Genomic DNA, 27,317 nt, shown 5'->3' with positions numbered 1-27,317 from the left:
GGCGGGATCATTTGTTTATTTTGGGAACACAGTTCTTAATTGACACAATGTAAAAATAAAAATAAAGTCTATGGAAATTCAGAATGGGGGCGGGGGAAAAAAAAAAAAAACACGACCCAGGTATAATTATGTATAAATTAGGTCAGACTTCGGTGCTCTATACTAGTGTCCGTCTGCAATGTATGGAGAAGTTGCATCCCGGACAGTGAAATATGATTTGTCCAAGAGAACTGTATTGGTTGAGTCCTGGAGGATTCTTCTGTAGGTTTAATGTACGTTGACCAATGGGGTGAAGCGGAGCAGCTGTTGTCGGGCAGAGAGCAGAGAGGACTAGACCTCCGAGGTCCTTCTCCTGATCTCTGCTATTAGATCTCCTCTAGGGATGGAAACCTGCAAGTAAAAAGACACATCTTGCGTAAAGTTGCGCTCGGGCTGTCAGTCGGAACGAATTTCATGATTTGAATGAAATTTGAATGTCAACAAAAATTATAAGCACTTTTTCTTTCTTTTTGTTGAGGTATTAAAGAATGTCTGAAAAGTCCTAAAAATTGCCACCTCACTGTCACAATTCCCCTTCAGCTAAGCCCTGCCCTCTCCCACTTGGACACTTTCCAGCCGGGCTCATTCATTCCAATGTAAAAACCATGGATTTTACACATTAAATACGGGTTCCTTTTTGGAACCAGACCTTCAAAATCTCTTCCAAATCCGTCAACAAGGCCAGCCATATGCACTGGAAAGATATGTGCGTGGCATTACTTTTGTAAAACAATGTTTTATCATATAGGACAACTATTGGTGGAGAGGTTTGTCTAACCCATGTAATGCTTAGCTGTGATTGGACCATAGCAGTTTGGGGAGGGGTTTAGCTATAGGTCAATTTAGAACAATTTACAATAGAGGGTATGCGTGTGACATCATCATCAAAACGAGGAAGTTATGCAGGAACGCCTACTGAGTGGCAAAAAACTACTTTCTGGCCTTGACAGCCCATACATCCACACAGAAAAGTCTTATCTGATTGCATTAAACAACATTAAACAATGTTAAACTCACTTTGCCTGTAGCTTTGCCACTCGATTTGCCACTCGATGTGCCATTCACTTTAAGCATGCGCATACTCTCTATTCAGGCATTTAGCACTAGCAGACACTCTTAATCCAGAGCGATTTACAATAACACATGGTAATACATCCAAAACAAATAGAAATAGTCAATTAGTCATCAATAATTTTAGCCTTTGCATTCGCCTGCAAGGTTGTCAAGGCTAGGGAAAGTGATCTGGTCGTCGTCGTCGTCCCCCCCCCGCAATGTTCCCCCACCTCCTCTCTGGTGGAAACAGTGCGCAGTTTGACCACTCCATCTCTCAGCTCCTGTTCTCCCAGGATGGCCACTAGGGGGACCCCTGTTGCCTCTGCATACTGCAGCTGGTTCAACATCTTGGGGCTCTTTTTGTACATGGTCTCTGTCTGCACACACACAAACACGTCACGCACACACACACACAAGAACACACACGCGCGCACACACACAGTGAGTACACCTGAACCATGGTCTGATCATGTAAAGCAGTGGTTTTCAACCCTTTTCATATCAAAGTCCATTATTCATTTTGCACTTGAGCCACGGACAATGATTTAACTCTTGAGAGCGAAAAAATGTTACACTCTCAAGAGCTAAAGATCTAAGAAGGGTCCATTTTGTTACCAACTGTCCATCATTTAGCTGGTGACCACCTGGAACCCCCTTAACCCATTTAGACCTGACTGACACTAGATTCTACAAATGTCTTCTAAATTCTTACAGTTTTCAGAAAAACCTATGTTTCTATGTCAGTGGTTCTCAACCTTTTTCACGTCAAGGACCCCCAGAATTATCTGCATTTGGCCGCAGACCCCCATCTGAAAATATGTTGTTCCAGCCCTCCCCCCCCCCCCCAGAAGCAAAGATTTGAGTTAAAAGCGTTCGCTCTGAAAGAATATGTATTCAAAGATTTGTCCCCCATTTTCACGATTTTTCAAAAATAGCAGAAGCTCGTATATCTGCTATTTTTCAATAGCTAAAGTATAAAATAATGCTTAAACACAAAAAGGGGTTCCCGTCCTGAATGGGTTAAGGACCACTGGTTGAAAACCACTGATGTAAACACTATAGCCCTCTATAAATGCAGACCTTGATGCCGGCGTTCCAGAGCTCGGCTGTGAGCTTCAGCCTCTCCTCCAGAAGGTTCTTCTGCGCCGAGGCCACCATGATCTGGGTCTCTGTGGTCCGCACGTCTCCCTGGAGGAAACACAACCATTACATCTATTATTTATCATAACAACTAGTATGTTCCACAATAACTTGGCCCGGACATTGTGGGGTGGACTTTGAGGCAAAAGGGCAGGTGCCCATCAAGCACCAAAAGGGCAGATGCCTATCAAGCACCAAAAGGGCAGGTGCCCATCAAGCACCAAAAGGGCAGGTGCCCATCAAGCACCAAAAGGGCAGGTGCCCATCAAGCACCAAAAGGGCAGGTGCCCATCAAGCACCAAAAGGGCAGGTGCCCATCAAGCACCAAAAGGGCAGGTGCCCATCAAGCACCAAAAGGGCAGGTGCCCATCAAGCACCAAAAGGGCAGGTGCCCATCAAGCACCAAAAGGGCAGGTGCCCATCAAGCACCAAAAGGGCAGGTGCCCATCAAGCACCAAAAGGGCAGGTGACCATCAAGCACCAAAAGGGCAGGTGCCCATCAAGCACCAAAAGGGCAGGTGCCCATCAAGCACCAAAAGGGCAGGTGCCCATCAAGGACCAAAAGTCCCCCCTCTGCACCAGTGTTGATTTCGTCGACTAAAACTAAGACGAAAAATGTTCGTCGACTACCTTTTTCCACTGACGAAAACTAAACGGAAACTAAATTAAAACTAAGCTATGATGACTGAAACCAAGACTAAATATACTGACAATTTCGTCAACAAATAAAAAACTAGACTAAAATGTTAGGAAGGGACAAGACAAGGGACAAGAGATCCAGTATAAGTCATTTTACAATTTGTTGCATGCTGAAAATAGCCGATCTACAAGCTCACAACGTGTCGCGCTGCGACGCGTTGTGAGCTTGTAGATCGGCTGTTTTCAGCAACTGTAAAAACAGTCATTACGACGGCATCAAGGCCCGCCAAAATACATTATAGTCGACACTAAATCAACTAAAACTAGACTAACACCAACACATTCCAGGGGACTAAAATATGACTAAAACTAAGTGAAAACTATTCAAGAGAACTATGACTAAAACTAAAATAGAAATTTGCTGCCAAAAACAACACTGATCTGCCAGCAGGTGGAAAATGACAAAGGATTGAACCTCGTTCAGGGTAGCCGGTGCTCATATCACTTAGTACAGGGGTTCCCAAACTTCTTCATGTCAAGGACCCCCAAATTGACACTAATAAGCCCGCGGACCCCCAATTGAAAAGATATGCCAGGGACCCACCCAATAAGAGAAGATGCTTACGTCTCTAGCAGAGATTCTCAACCCATTTAATTGCAAGGACCCGCAGTTTGACATGCATTAGTCTACGGACCCCCATTCAATGGCATTCCTATCTCTGGGACCACCATGTATATTTGATTCCAACTTAATTTAACTCTGAGTGTGTACAAATGGAACCAAATGGACCCGTTAGGGTCCGTTAGGGTTCCATTTGTACAGTCTCTGAGTTACACACCCTATAAGGGTCCATTTGGTTACTAATCTATCTTTCAGCTGGGGACCCCCTGGAACTCTCTCAAGGACCCCTGGGGGTCCCCGGACCCCACTTTGGGAACCACTGACTTAGTACACACAACTGTGTGCAGCAATAACATGCCGATAACATGCTAATAACATGCCGATAACATGCCGATAACATGCCAATAACATGCCGATAACATGCCAATAACATGCCGATAACATGCCGATAACATGCCAATAACATGCCAATAACATGCCGATAACATGCCAATAACATGCCGATAACATGCCAATAACATGCCGATAACATGCCGATAACATGCCAATAACGCCATCAGTTAAGTACAGTGCCGGATATACGATTACTTGCAGTTGATATCATGCACAAGAGATGACACAATGGATGAACGGAACCAACTTCCCACAAAACAAGGTCTTGACAGGTATGCCTAAGGCTGCATTCACATGGAAGCAGGTATGCCTAAGGCTGCATTCACATGGAATCAGGTATGTCTAAGGCTGCATTCACATGGAAGCAGGTATGCCTAAGGCTGCATTCACATGGAATCAGGTATGTCTAAGGCTGCATTCACATGGAAGCAGGTATGGCTAAGGCTGCATTCACATGGAATCAGGTATGTCTAAGGCTGCATTCACATGGAAGCAGGTATGTCTAAGGCTGCATTCACATGGAATCAGGTATGCCTAAGGCTGCATTCACATAGAAGCAGGTATGTCTAAGGCTGCATTCACATGGAAGCAGGTATGTCTAAGGCTGCATTCACATGGAAGCAGGTATGCCTAAGGCTGCATTCACATGGAAGCAGGTATGTCTAAGGCTGCATTCACATGGAAGCAGGTATGTCTTTTGTTGAAGGTACCAAAAACTACTACTAAATTGGGAGATACTGCCTTCAGGGTGTATGCTCCACATTTATGGAAGAATTGTCAAAACAAATTGAAGTTGAACGTCCTTGTTTCAATGATGTTGGATAGGAATTTGTGGAGGGCAGCGATCCAGGAATCCCGAGTTGGTGTTGGCTAGTCCTCACTCTCGCAGCAACTAACGGTTTCAATTACTACTTTTAAAAGACTCTTAACTGACCTCACACTAGAGGAAGGCATATGCACCTGCTTTTTGTAATATTTGGTTATTAGGGACCAAGAAGTCACGCAGTGTCTTTGGTCACTTATTGTTTTTGTGTTTATTTTTCTTCTTCTCCTTCTCCCGCCAAAAATAGCTGTTCTGACTGAATGGTGCAGTCGGTTTTCGCGAAACGCGGTAATCTGGTAGAGGGCCATGCCAAACGGTGAATATGCGAAGCCCAAGACGATTGGCCAAATGGTGGCGCTATAGCGCTCAATTGAAAATGCTAACTTTGAACGTGCATAGCTCATGAACCGTTTGACCGTTGGCAATGACACTTTGATACCCATATGCGTCCCCTCATGCTGAACAACTTTCGTGTTCTGACATTGGTTCATAACAATCTGTTGTGTCTCTAAGACTACACAACAAATTACAATTTACAATGTAGGCATTTAGCAGACGCTCTTAATCCAGAGTGACTTAAAGTAAGCAAGAACAACACATAGTAATACATCAAACACATAGAAATAGTCATCAAGAATCATAAGCAAGCTTAGAAGCTAAGAACCTAACATCTGTCTAACAGTAGAATATCTGTACTAGTGAAGCTAGTATACTATACACTATAGAGTGCCATGTCTACATAAAATGCTTTCTAAATTACATAAGTTTAGCCTTTGCATACGCCTGTAAGGTCGCCGAGGCCAGTGCAAGTGCTACAGGCAGGTGCTACGGGCTAAGATGGAGTCTGAAGAGGTGGGTTTTCAGACTACGGCGGAAGATTGGGACCGAGTCTGCAGTTCTGATTACAATGGGGAGTTCATTCCATAGTTTTGGAACCAGAAGGCAGAATAGTCTGGGATGTGCGACGAGCGTTGCAGCCCCTTAGTAGGAGAAAGACTGGAATCCCGCACACTGTCTTCACTTACGGAATTTTATTGAAGCCTTAGAGCAACGTGTCGGTCCGTCAGACCTTCATCAGGCATAAAGAGGCGACTGACAAACACAGAGTCAAACAGTCTCCTACTATTCTAGTTCATTTATCCCATGCACCTGTCTCTCATAGGTGTGCATAAGGACCTTTTGAGGGGCCATAGCCCCTCCTATGTCCAGCTTTTGGTGTGTGTGCAAACACAAACTTTGTCCTAACACAAACATTAACCCATTTAGGCCTGACCTCGAAATTTAAAAAATGTCTCCTAAATCCTCCAGTTTTCTGAAATAAATATTTTCAAGATTTTTCAAAAATAGCAGACCTACAAGCTCGTAGCGCTCCACTAAATTACAACATAATGTTTAAAACACCAAAAAGGGTTCCCGCCTAAAATGGGTTAAATGCCATTGACAGGACAATCGTGAGTGTTCCGTGTAAACACAAACATTGCGTAACACAAACATTGACGACAAAAGTGAGGACGCAACTTGTGATTGGCCCGGAATGAGACGATGACGTATGATGATAAGAGCGAACCCCCTCACTTCAAACATGTTTTTTTTCCCGTCAAAGAAAAGAAAACAGATCCTTGCTCTACCTTGGCCTTGGCCTCCATGATGGAGAAGATCCTCTCGATGCCGATGCTGACGCCCACGCAGGGCACCTTCCTGCCCTTGGGGTCGAACATGCCCACCAGGCCGTCGTAGCGGCCGCCCCCGGCCACGCTGCCCACGCTGCCCGCCGCCGCCGCCGCCGCCTCGGCGCCGTTCTGAGCGCCGTCCTCCGCGGCGGGGGGCGTGGTGGCCTGCTGGCTCAGTATGGCCTCGTAGATGACGCCCGTGTAGTAGTCCAGACCTCTGGCCAGGCTGAGGTCGAACACCACCTAGGGGGAGAGGGATGGGAACAACAGGGGCCGTGTTTTTGTCGACTAAAACTTAGGCCTCAAATCACACCATTGAGACGGCTGTCTTGTCCGTGTTTAACCCATTTTGACCTGAGATCAGATTCTAAAAATGTCTACAAGCTCGTAGCGCGCCACTCGGTGGCGCGCTACGAGCTTGTAGGTCTGCTATTTTTCAATAGCTAAAGCATAACATAATGCTAACACCAAAAGGGGTTCCCACCCAAAATGGGTTAATGGCCGCCCCAATGGAAGTCACATGGTTTGACCAAACATTTTTGTTTGATGCGGGGGAGGGGGGGCACAACACAGCCATCAAACAAAAAATGTTTGATAAGATGAAAGAGGTAAGATGAAAAATGTCCGTCGACTACCACTGACAAAAACTAAAAATGGAAACTAAATGAAAACTAAGCTATGACGGCTAAAAGACTAAGACTAAATATACTGACAATTTCGTCAACAAATAAAAACTGGACTAAAATGTTAGGAAGGGACTAGTGGACAAAAGAACCAGTATGAGTCATTTTACACTTGGTTGCATACTGAAAATAGTCGATCTACAAGCTCACAACGCGTCGCAGCTTGTAGATCTGCTATTTTCAGCAAGTGTAAAATCAGTCATTTCGACGGCATCAAGGCCTGCCAAAATTCATTTTAGTCGACTAAATCACCTGTAGATTTAGTCGACTAAAATCTTATGACATTTAGTCGACTAAAGCTAAACTAACACTAAAACATTCCAGGTGACTAAAATGTGACTAAAACTAAATGAAAATGCTGCCAAAAACACCACTGCGTGAAACGCCCCCCAAAAAATATATTTGAATATTTGAACCCCCCCCCCCCCCCCCCAACCACTTGGAATGGGCTCTATGCACACATGCTATTTTGGAAAGAACTTGGGCCCCTTCCCTACTTCCTTCACAGGTGATACCGCTGATACTAAATGAAGGCTCTGTTCCATTCTGGTCAAACGGAGTCAGAGTGCTGCTATTGTGCATGTCGGCTCGACACTGGTAACACTCAGCTACAACAGTGGGTCTCAATGTGTCCTTGAGTGGGTTCCAAATGGCTGTGTAACTCCGAGAGTGTACAAATGGAACCAAATGGACCCTTACTTTGTACACTCTCAGAGTTATGGGGGTCCTTGGCTTGAAATTAAAATCTTTGGAACCAATGCACACTAAATGAAACAGAGCCTTAATTAGTAGGAGTTGAGGCGTTACATTTAGTTTGACTCGCTTTCTACAGATGAATATTGTGAAAATAGTTGATCTACGTCGCTCACAAGATCAAGTCAAGCTTGTCATTTTGGACTGACTGGCTCTGCTCCATCAATGCCAAGGTCATTGTTTAGGAACTTACGACTGGGCTGTGCTCCTTACCTTGTCTGTGACCTGGAACAGTTCCAGGTAGCTGAACAGCTGACTCATGTCCTTGAGGCCGGCGCACGCCGCTGGGCTCTGGCTCATCTTAGGGTCCTGGAGGAGACGCTCTGCTAGGTCCATACCACCTGGAACAACCACACTGTTAGCCTAGCGCTCTGCTAGGTCCATACTGTTGTGATCTGTTATGATATTAGCCCATGCACAGTACATCTTAGTCTATGTACTTGAACTTGAGATACAGTGTACGTGATATGTATTGTGTACTGCCGGTACTGTAGCATGCTTTATAGATAGGCTACGAGAGACATCTAGGCGACAGCAAGGTCAGCCTTGCTGCAGTAGGCACGTTCTTCTGTCTCATATCTTATTGTTACGTCATTATGATCCAGCACTATATATGTTTCCTGTTTGTGTAATAAACTTTGTGAACCTTAGCGTGATACTGTCTCGTGTCTCGTTAATTTGTTCTCCCGGGTACGCGCCGGCCGCTGCCGCAGTCGCCGTACCAAAGTAATACTTCAACAGGATTGTCACACACCACCCAGCCTGCACACACTACCTGTCTGTCAACCCAGACGAGGGTCCCGTATTTAGATTACAACACATACCACCTGGAACAACCACACTGTTAGCCTAGCGCTCTGCTAGGTCCATACCACCTGGAACCACCACACTGTTAGCCTAGCGCTCTGCTAGGTCCATACCACCTGGAACAACCACACTGTTAGCCTAGCGCTCTGCTAGGTCCATACCACCTGGAACAACCACACTGTTAGCCTAGCGCTCTGCTAGGTCCATACCACCTGGAACAACCAACCACACTGTTAGCCTAGCGCTCTGCTAGGTCCATACCACCTGGAACCACCACACTGTTAACCCATTTTGACCTGAGATCAGATTCTAAAAATGTCTTCTACATCCTGACAGTTTTCTGAAAAAGCTATGTTTCTATGTCAGTCGTTCTTCGATTTTTCAAAAATAGCAGACCTACAAGCTCGTAGCGCACCACTCGGTGGCGCGCTATAAGCTGCTATTTTTCAATAGCTAAAGCATAACATAATGCTAACACCAAAAGGGGTTCCATACCACCTGGTAGAGACAACCACACCGTTAACTACAGGTCCATACCACCTGGTAGAGACAACCACACCGTTAACTACAGGTCCATACCACCTGGTAGAGACAACCGCACCGTTGACTACAGGTCCATACCACCTGGTAGAGACAACCACACCGTTAACTACAGGTCCATACCACCTGGTAGAGACAATCACACAGTTAACTAGAAAAAGTGCCCTTCTGGGCACAGGTCTCCACCAGGAGGATAGGACTGTGTGAAATGTTTGGCCAAATGTTTAGGAGTAATATAAACATGTTTGCCTTTGATGGCAATTGGATGACTTGAGGCATTTTGTTCCAAAAATGTGTTTTGCAAAAATCAACCTGTTGGTGGCGCTATAACAGGCCAATGTGAAAAGGGTGGGATATATTCCTCAGCCTAGTAAGAAAATGTGTGAAAGATTTCACGTAAATTGCATGCTGCGTTCATGATTTGAGGCTTTTGTTCAAAACGGGGCAATCTTGCAAACTGTGAAAGCCAATTATAGCCAATTAGGATGGAATATGAAATATCGGACAGATCCGACTTGAACACATGACCATAGAGATACTGTGTAACGATTTGTGAGATTTTTGGACAGAATCTGGAGGAGTAATATCAAAAAATGTGTTTTACAAAAGTCGGCCTCCTGGTGGCGCTATAAAAGGCAGATGCGGAAAATGCAGGTGAAAGGTTTGTCCTTGGCCTCTAGTGTGCATGCAACGTTTCACGCAGATCGGTGCAGTTTTAGGTAAACAATGTGAAAAGCTGCCTCATGGTGGCGCTATAACAGGCCGTTCTGGAAAATGCAGGGCAGAGGTTCATCGTTGGCATCCAGGGAGTGTGTGTGCAAAGTTTGGCATCGACCAGGTTAACGGTGCCGGAGATTAGCTGGTAACGGACGGACGGAAGGACACACACACGGACGGACACACGGACGGAGTGCAAAACATACTCTCTCCCCATGCCTTCGGCCTGGTGGAGACAACTACAGGTCCATACCACCTGGTAGAGACAACCGCACCGTTAACTACAGGTCCATACCACCTGGTAGAGACAACCGCACCGTTGACTACAGGTCCATACCACCTGGTAGAGACAACCACACCGTTAACTACAGGTCAATACCACCTGGTAGAGACAACCACACCGTTGACTACAGGTCCATACCACCTGGTAGAGACAACCACACCGTTAACTACAGGTCCATACCACCTGGTAGAGACAACCGCACCGTTAACTACAGGTCCATACCACCTGGTAGAGACAACCGCACCGTTAACTACAGGTCCATACCACCTGGTAGAGACAACCGCACCGTTGACTACAGGTCCATACCACCTGGTAGAGACAACCGCACCGTTGACTACAGGTCCATACCACCTGGTAGAGACAACCACACCGTTAACTACAGGTCCATACCACCTGGTAGAGACAACCACACCGTTAACTACAGGTCCATACCACCTGGTAGAGACAACCGCATCGTTAACTACAGGTCCATACCACCTGGTAGAGACAACCGCACCGTTGACTACAGGTCCATACCACCTGGTAGAGACAACCGCACCGTTAACTACAGGTCCATACCACCTGGTAGAGACAACCGCACCGTTGACTACAGGTCCATACCACCTGGTAGAGACAACCGCACCGTTAACTACAGGTCCATACCACCTGGTAGAGACAACCGCACCGTTGACTAGAGGTCCATACCACCTGGTAGAGACAACCGCACCGTTAACTACAGGTCCATACCACCTGGTAGAGACAACCGCACCGTTGACTACAGGTCCATACCACCTGGTAGAGACAACCGCACCGTTAACTACAGGTCCATACCACCTGGTAGAGACAACCGCACCGTTGACTACAGGTCCATACCACCTGGTAGAGACAACCGCACCGTTAACTACAGGTCCATACCACCTGGTAGAGACAACCGCACCGTTAACTACAGGTCCATACCACCTGGTAGAGACAACCACACCGTTAACTACAGGTCCATAGAGCTGCCAACGAATATTCCATATTCGAACGAATTTTCGAATCAAAAAAAGAAATGAATAACTGAATATATAAAATTAAAGGTATATTCAGTGATTTTGCTTCATTCAAATATCACTTATTTTTTCTTTTTATTTGGATAATCCTCCCTACTATAGAGTGTGCTGACCATATAAGGAGTTCCTCCCTGTCCCCAGTGAGCCTCTGGGGTCAAAAAACTCTAGTTTCAGTTTTGGTGGCGGGTGGCAAAGCCTTCATCCAATCAGGATGAGAGGGGCCTTCCTCCAATCATGTGTGGGGGCGGTCCTTGGTGCACATGCTGTTGCACTTCCCCCCACTGTAGAGCGTGTGCATGTGCACATTTTGTTACCGGGCGGGCTGGGTGGTTTTCCAAATCACCCAAATCACTGAATGCTCCTTTAAGATTCGAATGAAAAAAAAAAAATGCTGTGCAAGTTTTCGCGAGACGGTTCCGTGGGTAAGCGTTGTGAGCTTGTAGATTAGTTATATTTGCCACGCGACACGCCGACACCGGCATACATTGAAGAATAAATCAGCTGCCTCGCACTCTTCCTAAACGCAGACTACGCAGGCTGCGTAGTTCCGATTCACAAAAGGCCCCCGCCCGCCCTGCGCAAAGTCGGCAAAGAGCGCACTACGTTATTTGCGTACGGACGGTGCGCAAATAACGGTGAGCACAGGGCGGGCGGGGCCTTTTACGTTATTTGCGCAGTGAGTGTACGCTGCTCAGAAGGGTGAAATCTTCCGTCAACAGCGTACCTAGTGATCAGAATCAGAGACAGGCCTGGCCTACACCGAAACTTATTTTGCTGTGCTGTGTTGTGTTGTGTTGTTTCGGACGGACGGGAGAGTATATTTTTAGACAACAACACACAGATCTATCACTCATCAATCTTCAATCATGAAGCGACTTTATCCTTCAGGAAATTATAAAAAGATAAATAAAATGCGTAAGGATGAACTGCGGCGCCGGTCCGGCAGCAGCAGCAGCAATGCAGTGTTCTGTTCTGTGAATTAATACTGCCTCCGTGCCGTGAAGTTTTATGGGAGAAGGGAGAATGCATGCGTTGTGTTCCAACTCGGTTTTCAGCAGCGCCAATGCGCGGAGAGAGAGTTGCGCCAGCAATGCGATCTTAAATGTTATGTCTCAGGTTGTATTGGTGTAAATATAATTATTAAAAAATCCGAATGGCCCCGAATGGCTCCGAATCGGAATCGAAATCCGAATGGGTCGAATTGGTCGAATCCACGTAGGTTTTTAAAACGAATATCCGAATGTCATTTTTGGACAATTCCGGCAGCACTACAGGTCCATACCACCTGGTAGAGACAACCGCACCGTTGACTACAGGTCCATACCACCTGGTAGAGACAACCGCACCGTTGACTACAGGTACATACCACCTGGTAGAGACAACCGCACCGTTAACTACAGGTCCATACCACCTGGTAGAGACAACCGCACCGTTGACTACAGGTCCATACCACCTGGTAGAGACAACCGCACCGTTGACTACAGGTCCATACCACCTGGTAGAGACAACCGCACCGTTGACTACAGGTCCATACCACCTGGTAGAGACAACCGCACCGTTGACTACAGGTCCATACCACCTGGTAGAGACAACCACACCGTTGACTACAGGTCCATACCACCTGGTAGAGACAACCACACCGTTGACTACAGGTCCATACCACCTGGTAGAGACAACCACACCGTTGACTACAGGTCCATACCACCTGGTAGAGACAACCACACCGTTGACTACAGGTACATACCACCTGGTAGAGACAACCGCACCGTTGACTACAGGTCCATACCACCTGGTAGAGACAACCACACCGTTGACTACAGGTCCATACCACCTGGTAGAGACAACCACACCGTTGACTACAGGTCCATACCACCTGGTAGAGACAACCACACCGTTGACTACAGGTCCATACCACCTGGTAGAGACAACCGCACCGTTAACTACAGGTCCATACCACCTGGTAGAGACAACCACACCGTTGACTACAGGTCCATACCACCTGGTAGAGACAACCACACCGTTGACTACAGGTCCATACCACCTGGTAGAGACAACCGCACCGTTGACTACAGGTCCATACCACCTGGTAGAGACAACCACACCGTTGACTACAGGTCCATACCACCTGGGACAATCACACAGTTAACTTAATGCTCATAGGCCTGGGCCGTGGCTCAGCGGTCCAGGCACCTTGGCTGGTAATCCAGTCTGGCAGTGTGCCGTGGGTTCGACTCCTTTACTGCATGTGACTTCCCCAGTCATATGGATGTGGATCGGCTCACCCTGCATGCTCACATACTCCCCGATCTGGTCCGCTATGTGCTCCGACAGCCCCTTCTCTTTGACCATCTCCTCCTTCACCTCGTCCCAGGACATCTAGGACAGGAGACCACATAAGGAGAACGGTTAACAACAGCCCCTTCTCTTTGACCATCTCCTCCTTCACCTCGTCCCAGGACATCTAGGACAGGAGACCACATAAGGAGAACGGTTAACAACGCGCATTATCAATGATGAGGAGGACAAAATGAGACAGAACACACGGCTGACAATACAGATACAGAAGGTTTTGGGGCAAATACAAAGACTGGTATTGCAGGCACCACAGATGCAGCAGACATGTCGAAAGTTGATAATTTTGAGGTAGTAACAAATTATGTGCCAAAGGAATGTGATGATGGATTAACTGATGTACCTTTAACACTTTGATTGCTACAGGATCTCGGCAGGCCTATTTTGATGTTGCTACCGTTTAACATTGCACAAAGGCCTTTTTCGGGGGCCCACAGCAAAATGTTCTCTTATAGCGAGAATCACACGCATACATCAAAAGAAAGCTGAACTTGTCCACTTCAATTAAAAAAATACATTTTGATTTTACCATGTTCCATTCTGGAGATAGACCTTTTTGCAACACCTGCATTTGCCTGGAAGTGGTTATCTTGAACAGCGAGCAGAGTTATGGATGGTTTAAAGTCAGAGACATTGACAAGCAGATATAAAATTGAACCCAATAAATATCCTATACATCCTATACACCGAATGAAAGCCCTGAATGTGTACTTTTACGAGGAAAACAGTAAACATTGATCCCATCTACAGTTAGACAGTAATTGGTTATTGAATGCAGCTTGTGCCCACCAGATAACTTCAGAGAAGACATGGACGTGAACTCCTCAATATTCACAAAATAAGGCCTATAGCGACATATAAATACTATATACCGTATGAAACAGAAGACTCTCTGCTTTCATAAGAAAAAAACTACTGTAGTAATAATAAAAATCACACCCATGTGAAGTGAGTGGTGCAACTCTGTCCCATATTCTGTTCTCTGCTTATTCAATACAGCTCGCTATATACGGACTGAGGCAGAAAGTCATGTAAACCTTTTATTTACAGTTTGGTCTGTAAACTTCTACTGTGATAATAAAAATCACACCCCTGTGAAGTGAGCGTTGCAACTGTTCTCTACAGTTGCACCGTAGTCTTGAAGAGACACTCACTGGACCAGTACCAAAAGCACACCTCGTGGGATCAGGTTCAGGTTTATTTTGTCATATGTATAGATACAGAGTATAAATACAATGAAAATGATTTTGCTCAGAGCACTCTCAGTCTTATAGACACAGGAGAAAAAAACTAAACAAAAACAAACATCTATAGTGCAAAGAAGAACACAAACACAAAGTGCAAAGTGAAGTGCAATACAGTTCAAGGTCAACTGTTCAGCAGCCTGACTGCCTGGGGGAAGAAACTGTTACTAGAGGTTTTGAGGAGTTACAAGATTTGCAAAAGGACTCCCCCACATGTGCTACAGACTAGTCCCTCTGACTGCTTGTGGCAGTGATTTGTCAAAGACAGTGGACACCTCATTCAATGGACATAAAGACAGTGGACACCTCATTCAATGGACATAAAGACAGTGGACACCTCATTCAATGGACATAAAGTCTGCATTGTTGCAGGGAATGACACTGTCACGTGATGCGTTTACATCAGGCCTCCTCCTGAGGCTGAGAGTGAAGGCACATTATGGAAGCTAAAAAAGTGTGTCTATGGACTGGCAGATGCTTCTCTCTATTGGTACAACAGAGTGAAGGAAATAGTGCTGGCAACAGGAGGTAACATTTCCAAAGTTGATCCAGCCATTTTCTACTGGCTAGATAAGGACTGTGCTGTCTGGAGTTCTAGCCTGCCATGTGGATGACTTCACACAAAGCTCCTCCACCACAGTGATACCACAGCTCAGATCTAAGCTCCTCCACCACAGTGATACCACAGCTCAGATCTAAGCTCCTCCACCACAGTGATACCACAGCTCAGATCTAAGCTCCTCCACCACAGTGATACCACAGCTCAGATCTAAGCTCCTCCACCACAGTGATACCACAGCTCAGATCTAAGCTCCTCCACCACAGTGATACCACAGCTCAGATCTAAGCTCCTCCACCAGTGATACCACAGCTCAGATCTAAGCTCCTCCACCACAGTGATACCACAGCTCAGATCTAAGCTCCTCCACCACAGTGATACCACAGCTCAGATCTAAGCTCCTCCACCACAGTGATACCACAGCTCAGATCTAAGCTCCTCCACCACAGTGATACCACAGCTCAGATCTAAGCTCCTCCACCACAGTGATACCACAGCTCAGATCTGCATTCCAAATCGGACGTGAGGAACATGAAAACTTCTGTTATGTGGGAATAGACTTTGTCACTGTGAACAGAAAAGTACAAATACACCAGGAGAACTACATACAACATTTGCAGCCCATACATATCGATCCTTCACAGGCTGTGGAACAGGACTCGCCTCTCTCTGAGAAAGAGAGGTGTGAACTCAGGTCAAATCCTCTGTAGACCAGATGTCATGTTTGATGCGAGCAATTTGGCATCAAGCATAAAAAGTGCAACTGTTCACAAATAAGTGAGTCAAATAAAAATACTTGGTCTGGTCTGACGGGGAAATTTATTCCACAAGTAAAATGTACCGTACAAGTGATGAAGTCACAACCGCTCTGAAGGAGTCGTTGGGGCAACATTAAATAAATGCACTTTGAATTGAGTATATGAGAGAGCACATTATCTCCAAAATGGGTGGGTCTTCCACGTGCATGGCATGAGCTGGGCAATAACAATCTGTACTGGTTCAAACTGGTCGCTCACCTAGACATGCAAAAGTACAAAGCCCTTTGATAGAAGAATCAAAGTTATAGCAGAGTCGCGACCTTGGAGGAAGCAGGGAGTGCTTGCTACGTGAGAACACGCCGCACGCACTGTGCCTCCCCAAAAGGTTTCTGACTCTCTGGAGACCTATCTGCAGTCAGCATTGGGTCCGACACCATATATGGAGTTTAAGAACATTGTGAGAGCAACATAGCAACATGTTAAAATGGAAAAAGAAAATAGGTAAATTATTATTAGTGAATATGAAACATATGGAGAATATAAAATTATCCAATCAGTACCTTGTCCAACTTGTCAACCGTTGAACAGATGGTTCGGAATTTGTCATCTGGCACGCCACACACTGCAAACATCCCGTCCAGAATGCGCCGATCATTCACCTGTATTGGTGACATGCTTGGGTTAATGTTCAGACAGAGTGCAAAAATGGTGGGCTCTGATGCGGCATATTTAACAGACTTACTGCTTACCAGCAGGTGGCAGTAAACCTGTGGATGTGTAAATGTGTCAAAAATGAAAATCGATTAGCATAATTCAATATTAATCGATAATCGATAAGCCCCCCCCCCCCCCCCCAATTTTTAATGAACCCTACAAATAAAAACATTCTTCCCCCCTAGGGGTACCTAAGTCAAAAAAGTTTGGGAACACCTGATGTAGATGCTTAACAATAACTCTTGAGAGTTAATAAGGGTCCATTTGGTTACTAACTTACTGACCACTGGTGGTCCCTGGACCAGTGTTGAGTCAATTGATCACCATCGCAACCCCAGCCTAGGCCTGATTAGGTAAATTCCCAACACCTGCTAAATCCTCCAAACATGTATCTTGATTGGAATCAATCTCTACTCACACTCAATGACTCACACTCCTCATGCAGCTACACAGACACATCCGAGGCACACTTTGGTAGGCCTATAGCCCTGTCCTGTTTGGATGACAATATTGCCTTTCCAACAGATTTTCATTAAAAAAATAAAAAAATCGATTATCGATTATTAATTTTCATAATCGATTTCGGGTCCTGTTCACGATAATCGATTAATCGATAATCGGGACCCATCCCAGGGCGAGTATGTGCGTGTGCACGTGCGCGCGTGCGAGAGAGAGAGAGAGAGACACCTTGATCCGAAAGTCTCCCAGGTCCAATTCACTGAGGATTTCATGAACGATCTTCAGGCACTCTGCATCGGGGATCATGGGATCATACTGACCTGCGATGTCAAAATCCTGGGAGGGAACACACACACACACACACACACATACGTTAGAGAAACAAGACACTTCTCTGTAAATGGCAGTTACGTTTGCATATACTCCTGTTAAAACCCTAACCCTAGCCCGTTTCATTGACATGAGAACTAAACATATGCACCCGAGAAAAACTGGCATGCACTACAGACTACATGGAGCCTTTTCCTTCAGGATCACTTTCTTACACATTGATAGAACTCCCTGTAGCGGCCCCGGGTCATGGCTGGGTTGTCCCGGCGGTAGACCTTGGCGATGTGATAGCGCTTGATGTTGGTAACCTTGTTCATGGCGAGGTAGCGAGCAAAAGGCACCTGAGAGTGGCCGGGGTCAAGGATAGGATACACTGACCAGGTGTCTGGCACCCGTTGCTTAGTTTGGATAGGATACACTGACCAGGTGTCTGGCACCCGTTGCTTAGTTTGGATAGGATACACTGACCAGGTGGCTGGTCAGTGTCAGTTGTAGAATCACATCTACAAGCTAGAGCTGCCAACGAATATTCCATATTCGAACGAATTTTCGAATCAAAAAAATAAATGAATAACTGAATATATAAAATTAAGATTCGAATAAAAAAAAATAAAAAAATACTGTGCAAGTTTTCGTGAGACGGTGCCGTGGGTAAGCGTTGTGAGCTTGTAGATTAGTTATATTTGCATTTGCCACGCGACACGCCGACACCGCCACACATTGAAGAATAAATAAGCTGCCTCAGACTCCTCCTAAACGCAGACTACGCAGGTTCCCCGATTCACAAAAGGCCCCCGCCCGCCCTGCGCAAAGTCGGCAAAGAGCGTGCTACGTTATTTGCGCACAGACGGTGCGAAAAGAACGGTGGGCACAGGGCGGGCGGGGCCGCGGTGGCCTTTTACGTTATTTGCGCAGTGAGTGTACGCTGCTCAGAAGGGTGAAATCTTCCGTCAACAGCGTACCTAGTGATCAGAATCTGGGACAGGCCTGGCCTACACCGACACTTTTATTTTTGCTTCGGTGTTGTTTCGGACGGACGGGAGAGTATATTTAGACAACAACACACGGATCTATCACTCATCAATCTTCAATCATGAAGCGACTTTATCCTTCAGGAAATTTTAAAAAGATAAATAAAATGCGTACGGATGAATTGCAGCGCCGGTCCGGCAGCATCAGCAATGCAGTGTTCTGTGACTTAATACTGCCTCCGTGCCTCGTTTTGATAAGGCTATGTGTTGTAGGATTGCTCATTTAAGAAAAATGTCGGTGAAGTTTTACGGGAGAAGGGAGAATGCATGCGTTGTGTTCCAACTCGGTTTTCAGCAGCGCCAATGCACGGAGAGAGAGAGAGAGAGAGAGTTGCGCCAGCAATGCGATCTTAAATGTTATGTCTCAGGTTGTATTGGTCTAAATCTAATTATTAAAAAATCTGAATGGCCCCGAATCGAAATCGAAATCCGAATGGGTCGAATCCACGTGGGTTTTTAAAACGAATATCCGAATGTAATTTTTGGACAATTCCGGCAGCACTACTACAAGCTCACAACATGTTGTGGATGGGGGCCCCCTTTTCCACCAAAAGATCTTTGGTTCTAGAACTGGTTCCGTTCTTTAATTTTTATCACGGTTTATTAAATCACAACTGTATAGTGACACGACCACTTTGGAACCCAATTCCGGGCAAGAATATATATATTTTTTTAATTCCAGTTCGGAACCAACTTTTAGGGATCCGAACTAATTTATTTGGTTCAAAATTAGGCAGGAAGAAGAAAAGAACTTGCAGACTGGCTATCTTTGGACTGGGTTCTAAGGATACGGTGAGGTCATATCTGAGGGACAGAAGCTCTCCTCCTTGGTCCTTGAGGTCGTAGATGAGTTTCGAGTCCTCGCCATACTTGCCCGTCAATGTCTCCTACACACAGAGAGACACACACACAAGAAAATACCACACACACACACACACACACACACACACACACACACACACACACACACACACACACACACACACACACACACACACACACACACACACACACACACACACACACACACACACACACACACACACACACACACACACACACACACACACACACACACACACACACACACACACACACACACACGAGGGAATTAAGTTTCTAACATGCATGACTTCATTGAAACCTAGGTAGGGTAAGTGATATTTTTTGGTGAGAGCAAAACGTTTTAATTTCTTTCTGTTAAAAGGTTGAAGCACTATATTGTGATAGTAATCATTGCTACAGGGTGTTTGTTCTGTAACATCGTCTCTCTTCCGACAGTGAGAACCAACATTCTATAGAGAATGTTTGTTTGTTGTCAGCATATCAATCAGAATTTGTTTGTTGTCATCAATAGCCCTAGAACAGTGGTTTTAAGCCAGTGGTCCAGGGACCACTGGCATCAATACAGTATGGAATACAGTACATCAATACAGTATGGAATACAGTACATCAATACAGTATGGAATTGTGGACAAAATCATATCCCAACGACAACAACATATTCTACGTTTTGAGTCTGAAAGAGGCTAAAATGGAGGTCTCGTGGCTCAAATGCCGAATACATGGACCTTGACTTGAAAAAGGTTGAAAACCACTGGCCTAGAAAATAACTGCAGAACTTCTACTTTTGCTGAATGTTTGCCTATATGTGACCAGATTTGACTGAGAGACTGCCATCGCGCAAATTCCAGCTTTTCACCAGAGGAGAAGAACTTTTCATAATGAGTTAATAGCACAGGCAGACTCTTCACATACTAGAGCATGTCTGAAATAAGTGTCAGAGCTGAAATCGACATGTAAATATGAAATAAATGCTTAAAACATGTATGTAGGTGTAATGTTAGACATTACTCTATAAGCCATATCTCCAAAACTGGTGGGTCAAACTGAACAACCAATACGTCAGCTATGATTCCCTGCTTTCATATGACATGAAAAAACGAAAATTTAAAAAAAAATCCAATGGCAGTTCTCAGTCAAATTCTGTCACATATGTGTATGACGACATGCCCAGGATGGGGTTCATGTGGTCGGACGACGTACTCATCATGCGTTTTACCTTCAACTCAAAGACGGGCGTGTCGATGGTCTCGGCGCCGTGGCGTTTGAAGCAGCCGATGATGGTGTTGAACACCTTCTCTCTGATGGCCATCTGCTTGGGCGTGTAGTCCCTCGTCCCCTGGGTGGGTGGGTGGGTGGGTGGGAGGTAGTGTTGATTTTGACAGCAGATTATAGTTTTAGTCGTAGTCTTTTGAATAGTTTATTTAGTTTGTCGTCACATTTTAGTCACCTGGAATGTTTTAGCGTTAGTCTAGTTTTAGACTAAATCTATAGTTGGTTTAGTGGACTAAAATGTGTTTTGGCAGGCCTTGATGCTGTCGTAATGGCTGGTTTTACACTTAGCAAATCTACAGGTTCACAACGCGTGGCAGCGCGACACGTTGAGCTTGTAGATCTGCTATTTTCAGCATGCAACAAGTGTAAAATGACTTGTATCTTTTACTTATATACTGTATCTGTCCACTAGTCCCTTCCTAATATTTTTTAGTCTAGTTTTTGAATTTGTTGACGCAATTGTCAACATATTTAGGCTTAGTTTTAGCCATCATGGCTTAGTTTTCATCTAGTTTTTATTCAGTTTTCCTCAGTGTAAAACGGTAGTCGACGATCATTTTCAGTACTGTAGCACCACCTGGTATGGATGTTTGTCTGTAGCCTTAAAAGTCACAACTGCTGCAACAACTAAACATTTGTTCAAAGATTGTTGGACAACCACTTCAGAGGCTCTACACATCCACGCATGATAACAGCATCCTAAGGTTAGCAAGGAATATCACCTCTAATACTAGCCATGTTTTGTATGGAGAGTATAGGTTGCTGCCTTCAGGAAGGAGATATGGTGTTCCAGGATACAATAAGGTCATACTGAAGAGGACTTTTGTCCATCAGTCGACTTTGAGGCTTAATCAGGATTAATCAGGTGGAGGTGCATGCTCTATTACCTTTGTTAATCAGGATTTTGGCCAGGACTATACTGAGCTGTGGACATTGCTCTTTGCCCTTATGTAATTGTATTTTCTTTCTTGTCCTGTCAAATGTGCGTACAAGGGTCGCAAAAGACAAATTTCAGTGCAAACCGACAATAAAGTAAAGGTACTAACTATATCATTTTGCACCTTTGTGACGGGCCTAAACATTCTCCCCTTCCTCCACACACACACACACACACACACACACACACACACACACACACACACACACACACACACACACACACACACACACACACACACACACACACACACACACACACACACACACACACACACACACACACACACACACACACACACACACACACACACACACACACACACACACACACACACACACACACACACACACACAGTTTTGATATATAATAATGTTTGGAATATTAAAAGTGTCCCCATACCCACAAGATCGGGATCGGTCCCAAAAAAATCCTGATCGGAACACCATTAATAATATACGATTATATGAAAGGACCCCCACCCAAACAATTTGCACAATATGTACAGTAGAAGTATGATGTTTTGGTAGCCATACGGACAACCAGTTGCAGATTGGTGCTAACGTTGGTCATACCAGCCCTGACAAAAAAAGGATAGTACAGGTCATTTTGTATTTATAAACACGTTTGCTTTCATGAAATTATCTGAGATCATTCCGGATTTTCCGGAAGATTGGACATGCATCTTTGCACTAGTTTGACCACTTCAAATAGAAAAAAATAACAAATAACGGAAAATAGGCCATTGTGAGCTTGTAGCCCATTTTCGATTTCATAGACGACATGCTGACTTCTACGGAATCCAAGTAACTCAAATCAATCGCGGTGACTGAGAACTTTAATCCATGCATGAGAAAATCAAAGCAAGCATCAACTGTGTGTGTGTGTGTGTGTGTGTCTGTGTGTGTGTGTGTCTGTGTGCCGTCTGTTCTTACCTTTGGTGTTTTAAGGACAAACTGGTGTTTGCCATCATCACCTCCAAGCTGAGCCTTCAGCTGCAGCAGCTTGGCTACTTCCTCGTCGATCTGCAACACACACACACGCACATTTAATACAAATGTTTTGCTTGCAGCAAATGTGGACCAGTAAGCAACTTGAAAAGAAAACTATTTACTTTTAAGGGTGTCACAATACGTATATAATCAGGCCAGAAAATATTACGATATTAAAGCGTGGCGATGCGCATCGACTTCTATTTCTGTGTGATCAAGATTTACAAGGAACACTCTCTGGTATCATGGAAGGTGCTGTACAAACAAAGTTTATTAAATGTATTATTAACTCAGGTTAAGTTCCACCACAAGAGCAAACTGAAGGTGATGGACGATGTACAATGTTGTATTATCATTATCTAGTCCAGCCCAATATCGTGTATGGTTTCATGAATGTAGTGTAGATTCTTGACACCCCTTATTGTTATTTCTGTTACATTTCAGCCAGCTGAATCAATCCCCAGGACTCCCGTGTCCACCAGAGTGGAATGTAAAATAAGAGCACTGTTTGCCTACAGTATATTGTGCTGTTTTCGCTGTTGCTACATTTAAAAATATAAAATAACAAGTGTGAATTCATACAGGTGTTATTAGTCATTTGACTGAATAACTGAATGAGTCACTCGAGTCATTTTTGTTTATCACACAGCCCCCGAAAGTAAAAAAAAAATATTACCCATACTTTCATAATGGACAATTTACTTTTCAGGCAAGTGGACATGACCTTTGGCCAAGTAGAACACGACCTGTACTTTACACGACCTGTACTTTACACAACCTGTACAAGTGGACATGACCTTTGGCCAAGTAGAACACGACCTGTACAAGTGGACATGACCTGTACTTTACACGACCTGTACAAGTGGACATGACCTTTGGCCAAGTAGAACACGACCTGTACAAGTGGACATGACCTGTACTTTACACGACCTGTACAAGTGGACATGACCTTTGGCCAAGTAGAACACAACCTGTACAAGTGGACATGACCTTTGGCCAAGTAGAACACGACCTGTACAAGTGGACATGACCTTTGGCCAAGTAGAACACGACCTGTACAAGTGGACATGACCTTTGGCCAAGTAGAACACGACCTGTACAAGTGGACATGACCTTTGGCCAAGTAGAACACGACCTGTACAAGTGGACATGACCTTTGGCCAAGTAGAACACGACCTGTACTTTCCCGACAGGCAACTGCCTCTGAGACCTAACAGTACGTTTGAACAGCGGGTTTTCCGGAAGTGCATTATTTGTCAATGGGACCCGGCAACTACTGCCGATAGAGGCGAACAGGCGGAGGAACGTAATGTCTGTCGTCTGGAAATGGTTCGGCTTCTCCGTTTAAGATTTGGAGCAAACTACTCAGCGTTGTAAAAGTTGTAAAAAGGGGATGCACACACGCTTTGCACACGCCGCTGTGCTTGTGTTTGTTTTCCGGGTGCTGGAGCAGGTTGGGACGCTCGTGTTGCAGTCTCTCACAGGTACACTTTTTACGGGGACAGGTTTTAGTTCCGACATAGTGGAGGGTCGGTCCCTGTGGGAGATGGCAGCACGAGTCAGAGGCGTAGCTACAATAAGGCGAGGGCAGGCGTCCGCCTGTCCAAATCCATTTCTGGCCTGGCCAAAATCCATACAATGAGAAAAAAAGGACCAAAACAAGACCTGGGAACTATTAATGGACAGCTGATTGGCCGTTGCGGTAGAGCGCGACCATCAATCACCCATTGGAATGTAAATGAATGCCTTTCAGTCTTTGTATACTACTCGTCTGGCAGGTATATCTCTTTGAAAACCTTTAGTGCTACGATTGTGCGCGGGGAGACGACAATTAACACATCTTGCCTGCCCAAAACGTAATTCCTGGATACGCCACTGGCACGAGTGGCTTGTTCCAGTGCCTGGAGAATGGACAGGCATAGCGGCGAGAGTAGCTCTGATCCATAGCCCTAATGCTAATTCTACCCTAGCATTAGGGCTATGGACCAGAGCTAAGAGGCGAGTGGGTGCTGCTGCAGAACATGAAGCTTTAATATCAATACCGTGTCCCGACCTACTGTCCCTTATTATCCTAAAGTTGGGTAGTGTACACTGTTTATTTTGCATCGAGGAGCCAATAGCCATGTGTGTCTGACTCTGTGTTGACTGTGTACGTCGCCTCGGCTAAAAACAAAGGGGAAGCCTGTCTTATGTTTCGCCGTACGACCTGTTGCATCAGCGTGCTAAAAAGTAGCTGATGTGCAAGCTCACGACGTGTGGCCTCCGCAACACGCTGTGAGCTAGTAGATCGGCTATTTTCAGCACGCGTACAAATGGAGGATGAGACGTTAATAAACTTTTGCCTTCACAGTACAAGCATCAGCTGTCACAAGTTGAAAAGAGATGTGGCATCATTATTTTTCACATGGCCCATATGACGAGACAGAATCACAATGGAAAAGGATTAGGCCTACAGATTCAGTGGCATTTCACATTGCAAAAGGGTGCAGGAAGAGTGGGCACCTAAACAGTAAATTGGCTATTTTTTAAGAATTAATTTGGACATATTGTAAACGTTTTCACTTGTTTAATCCCAAAGGGGATTTATCTTTCTTTGTTTAAAAGGATCCCTGGCCAGACAAATATGCCTTAAAACACTATACTTGCTCTCTATAACTAAAAATAAAAACACCTTAAATATTTGTATTTCTTTCATAAAATAAAGTTGGGTAGTGTACACTGTTTATCTTTCACTCAAAAGGAACTGCTCCTGTCGCAAGTTGAGGATGTCATATGACATATGTCCAGTCCATGTGTGGTCCAGCCCCAGGGAATGTACATGCTAATAACAAGTATTTAAATATTGCTTTGATGATCATATTATTTTTAGGAAGTATTAAGTTGTTTCTATTAGCATATGCATTCCATAGTGCTGGACCACACATGGACATATATCAACCTGCGATGGGAGCAGTCCCTATTGATTGAAAGATTCTCTATTTATGAAAGAAATAAAATATTGATGTAGTGCAAGTGTAATGTTTTAAGGCATATTTGTCTTATAGCCAGGGATCCTTTTAAGGTTTGGACTTCATTTTTTTTTTACTTTACCACCGGACTGCCACCACCCCCACCAGTGCACACCACACCCTCCTAGAGAGACAAACCTGATTCACAGTCATCCCGACGATGGAGCGCAGAAATGGGGCACGCAGTCCAGAGTGACGCCCCGGAAAACAGCCACACGCACGGAGCGAGAGCAAGCCCAGTGCATACATCCCCAAAAAAAACAGTGAAGAGTGCAAGTTAAAAAAAAAATAGTTGGAAGGGTTGTACAGTTCAGGAGGAGCCCATCCAATTATCCATCACATCAGTGAGTGCAGCCATTGTTGTCCAGGGCCAAGGTGTCCCATTGGACCACCAGACAGTCAGTCAGTAGTAGCAGCCACCCAGGAAGGTCCAGACAGGTAGAGCAGGAATAGGTGGTGATGTTGTTAGGAGGGCCAGGCAGGAAGAACAGGAGAAAAGTGGTGAGCGACCCTATCTCTAGGGGATGGGCATCATCATCACAGCGTGGAAGATAGAACAATGAAACGCACGGGTCAATCAAACCGACAGGCCAAACGAAGCTTAGACAAGACAGATGGATGTCACTGACCCATTCACGCTCTATTTTATACTATATGACGTCGCCACACACTCTCTGAGCTCAATGGTAATAACCACTGACTCTGTATTATAGGGCTTGGCTGGATGCTTGTCACAATATTACAATGCCAGTCGGCTAGATGCTTGTCACAATGGACGCAGCCAGTCGTCTTTATCCATATATGGAGATGCCTCTGTCGTCTCCATATATGAAGCTCTAGGTCAGCCCGGGGGCCAAATATGAATATTGAATATTGTATTCTACAATCTACGAGCTCACAATGCGTCGCTTGTGTAGATCGGCTATTTTCAATGTCAGAAGAACGCGTCACCTCAAACCGTGTTTCGAGCTTCCGGATCTGTTAAGAAATTTTGGGCAGGAACCCCTTTTGGTGTTGTAAGCATTATGTTATACTTTAGCTATTGACAAATAGCAGATCTACAAGCTCATAGCGCGGCATCGTGGAAATGTAGTGCAAATCTTTAAATGTATATTTTTTCAGAGCGAACGTTTTTAACTCAAATCTTTGCTTCTGGGGGGTCTCTGGAACAACGTATTTTCAGATGGGGGTCGGCGGCCAATTACAAATATTTTTGGGGGTCCTTGACATGAAAATGTATGAGAACGACTGACACAGAAACATGGGTTTTTCAAGAAAACGGTCAGGATTTAGGAGACATTTGCAGAATCGTCCTCAGGTCTAAAATGGGTTAAGTCGGGGCACACACATGCACATCCCCCCCTGCAAACATGAAGGGGACATTTTAATTTACTTAACCCATTTTGGGCGGGAACCCCTTTTGGTGTTTTAACTAAGCATTGTTATACTTTAGCTATTGAAAAATAGCAGATCTACAAGCTCATAGCGCGCCACCGAGTGGCGCGCTACGAGCTTGTAGGTCTGCTATTTTTGAAAAATCATGAAAATGTAGTGCCAAGCTTTGACTAGATTACGTTTTTAACTCAAATCTTTGCTTACGGGGGTCCCTGGAACAACATACT

General features: G+C 45.0%; 1 protein-coding gene across 2 annotated transcripts in view; it reads right to left on the bottom strand.

Moving 5' to 3' along the window:
• hars (histidyl-tRNA synthetase) overlaps positions 1 to 27,317 on the bottom strand; it is a 29,734-nt gene continuing 2,417 nt past the window's right edge. Inside the window, exons 2-14 of one of the 2 annotated variants that reach the window (XM_079515299.1) lie at positions 25,834 to 26,212; positions 22,631 to 22,720; positions 20,703 to 20,822; positions 19,432 to 19,527; positions 17,825 to 17,950; positions 17,508 to 17,615; positions 16,667 to 16,765; positions 13,476 to 13,569; positions 8,029 to 8,156; positions 6,338 to 6,622; positions 2,173 to 2,280; positions 1,323 to 1,469; positions 1 to 390 (exon numbers count right to left, since the gene is read on the bottom strand). In XM_079515299.1, the coding sequence (XP_079371425.1) occupies positions 331 to 390; positions 1,323 to 1,469; positions 2,173 to 2,280; positions 6,338 to 6,622; positions 8,029 to 8,156; positions 13,476 to 13,569; positions 16,667 to 16,765; positions 17,508 to 17,615; positions 17,825 to 17,950; positions 19,432 to 19,527; positions 20,703 to 20,822; positions 22,631 to 22,720; positions 25,834 to 25,944 (1,572 nt within the window). In that variant the 5' untranslated portion in view covers positions 25,945 to 26,212 and the 3' untranslated portion in view covers positions 1 to 330. The remainder of the gene's footprint in view (positions 391 to 1,322; positions 1,470 to 2,172; positions 2,281 to 6,337; positions 6,623 to 8,028; positions 8,157 to 13,475; positions 13,570 to 16,666; positions 16,766 to 17,507; positions 17,616 to 17,824; positions 17,951 to 19,431; positions 19,528 to 20,702; positions 20,823 to 22,630; positions 22,721 to 25,833; positions 26,213 to 27,317) is intronic. The other variant, XM_079515300.1, reaches the window with a different exon arrangement.

This window comes from Electrona antarctica, assembly GCF_951216825.1.
Source record: "Electrona antarctica genome assembly, chromosome: 1".
Lineage (NCBI taxonomy): Eukaryota > Metazoa > Chordata > Actinopteri > Myctophiformes > Myctophidae > Electrona > Electrona antarctica.
This window is presented reverse-complemented; position numbering and strand designations above follow the sequence as displayed.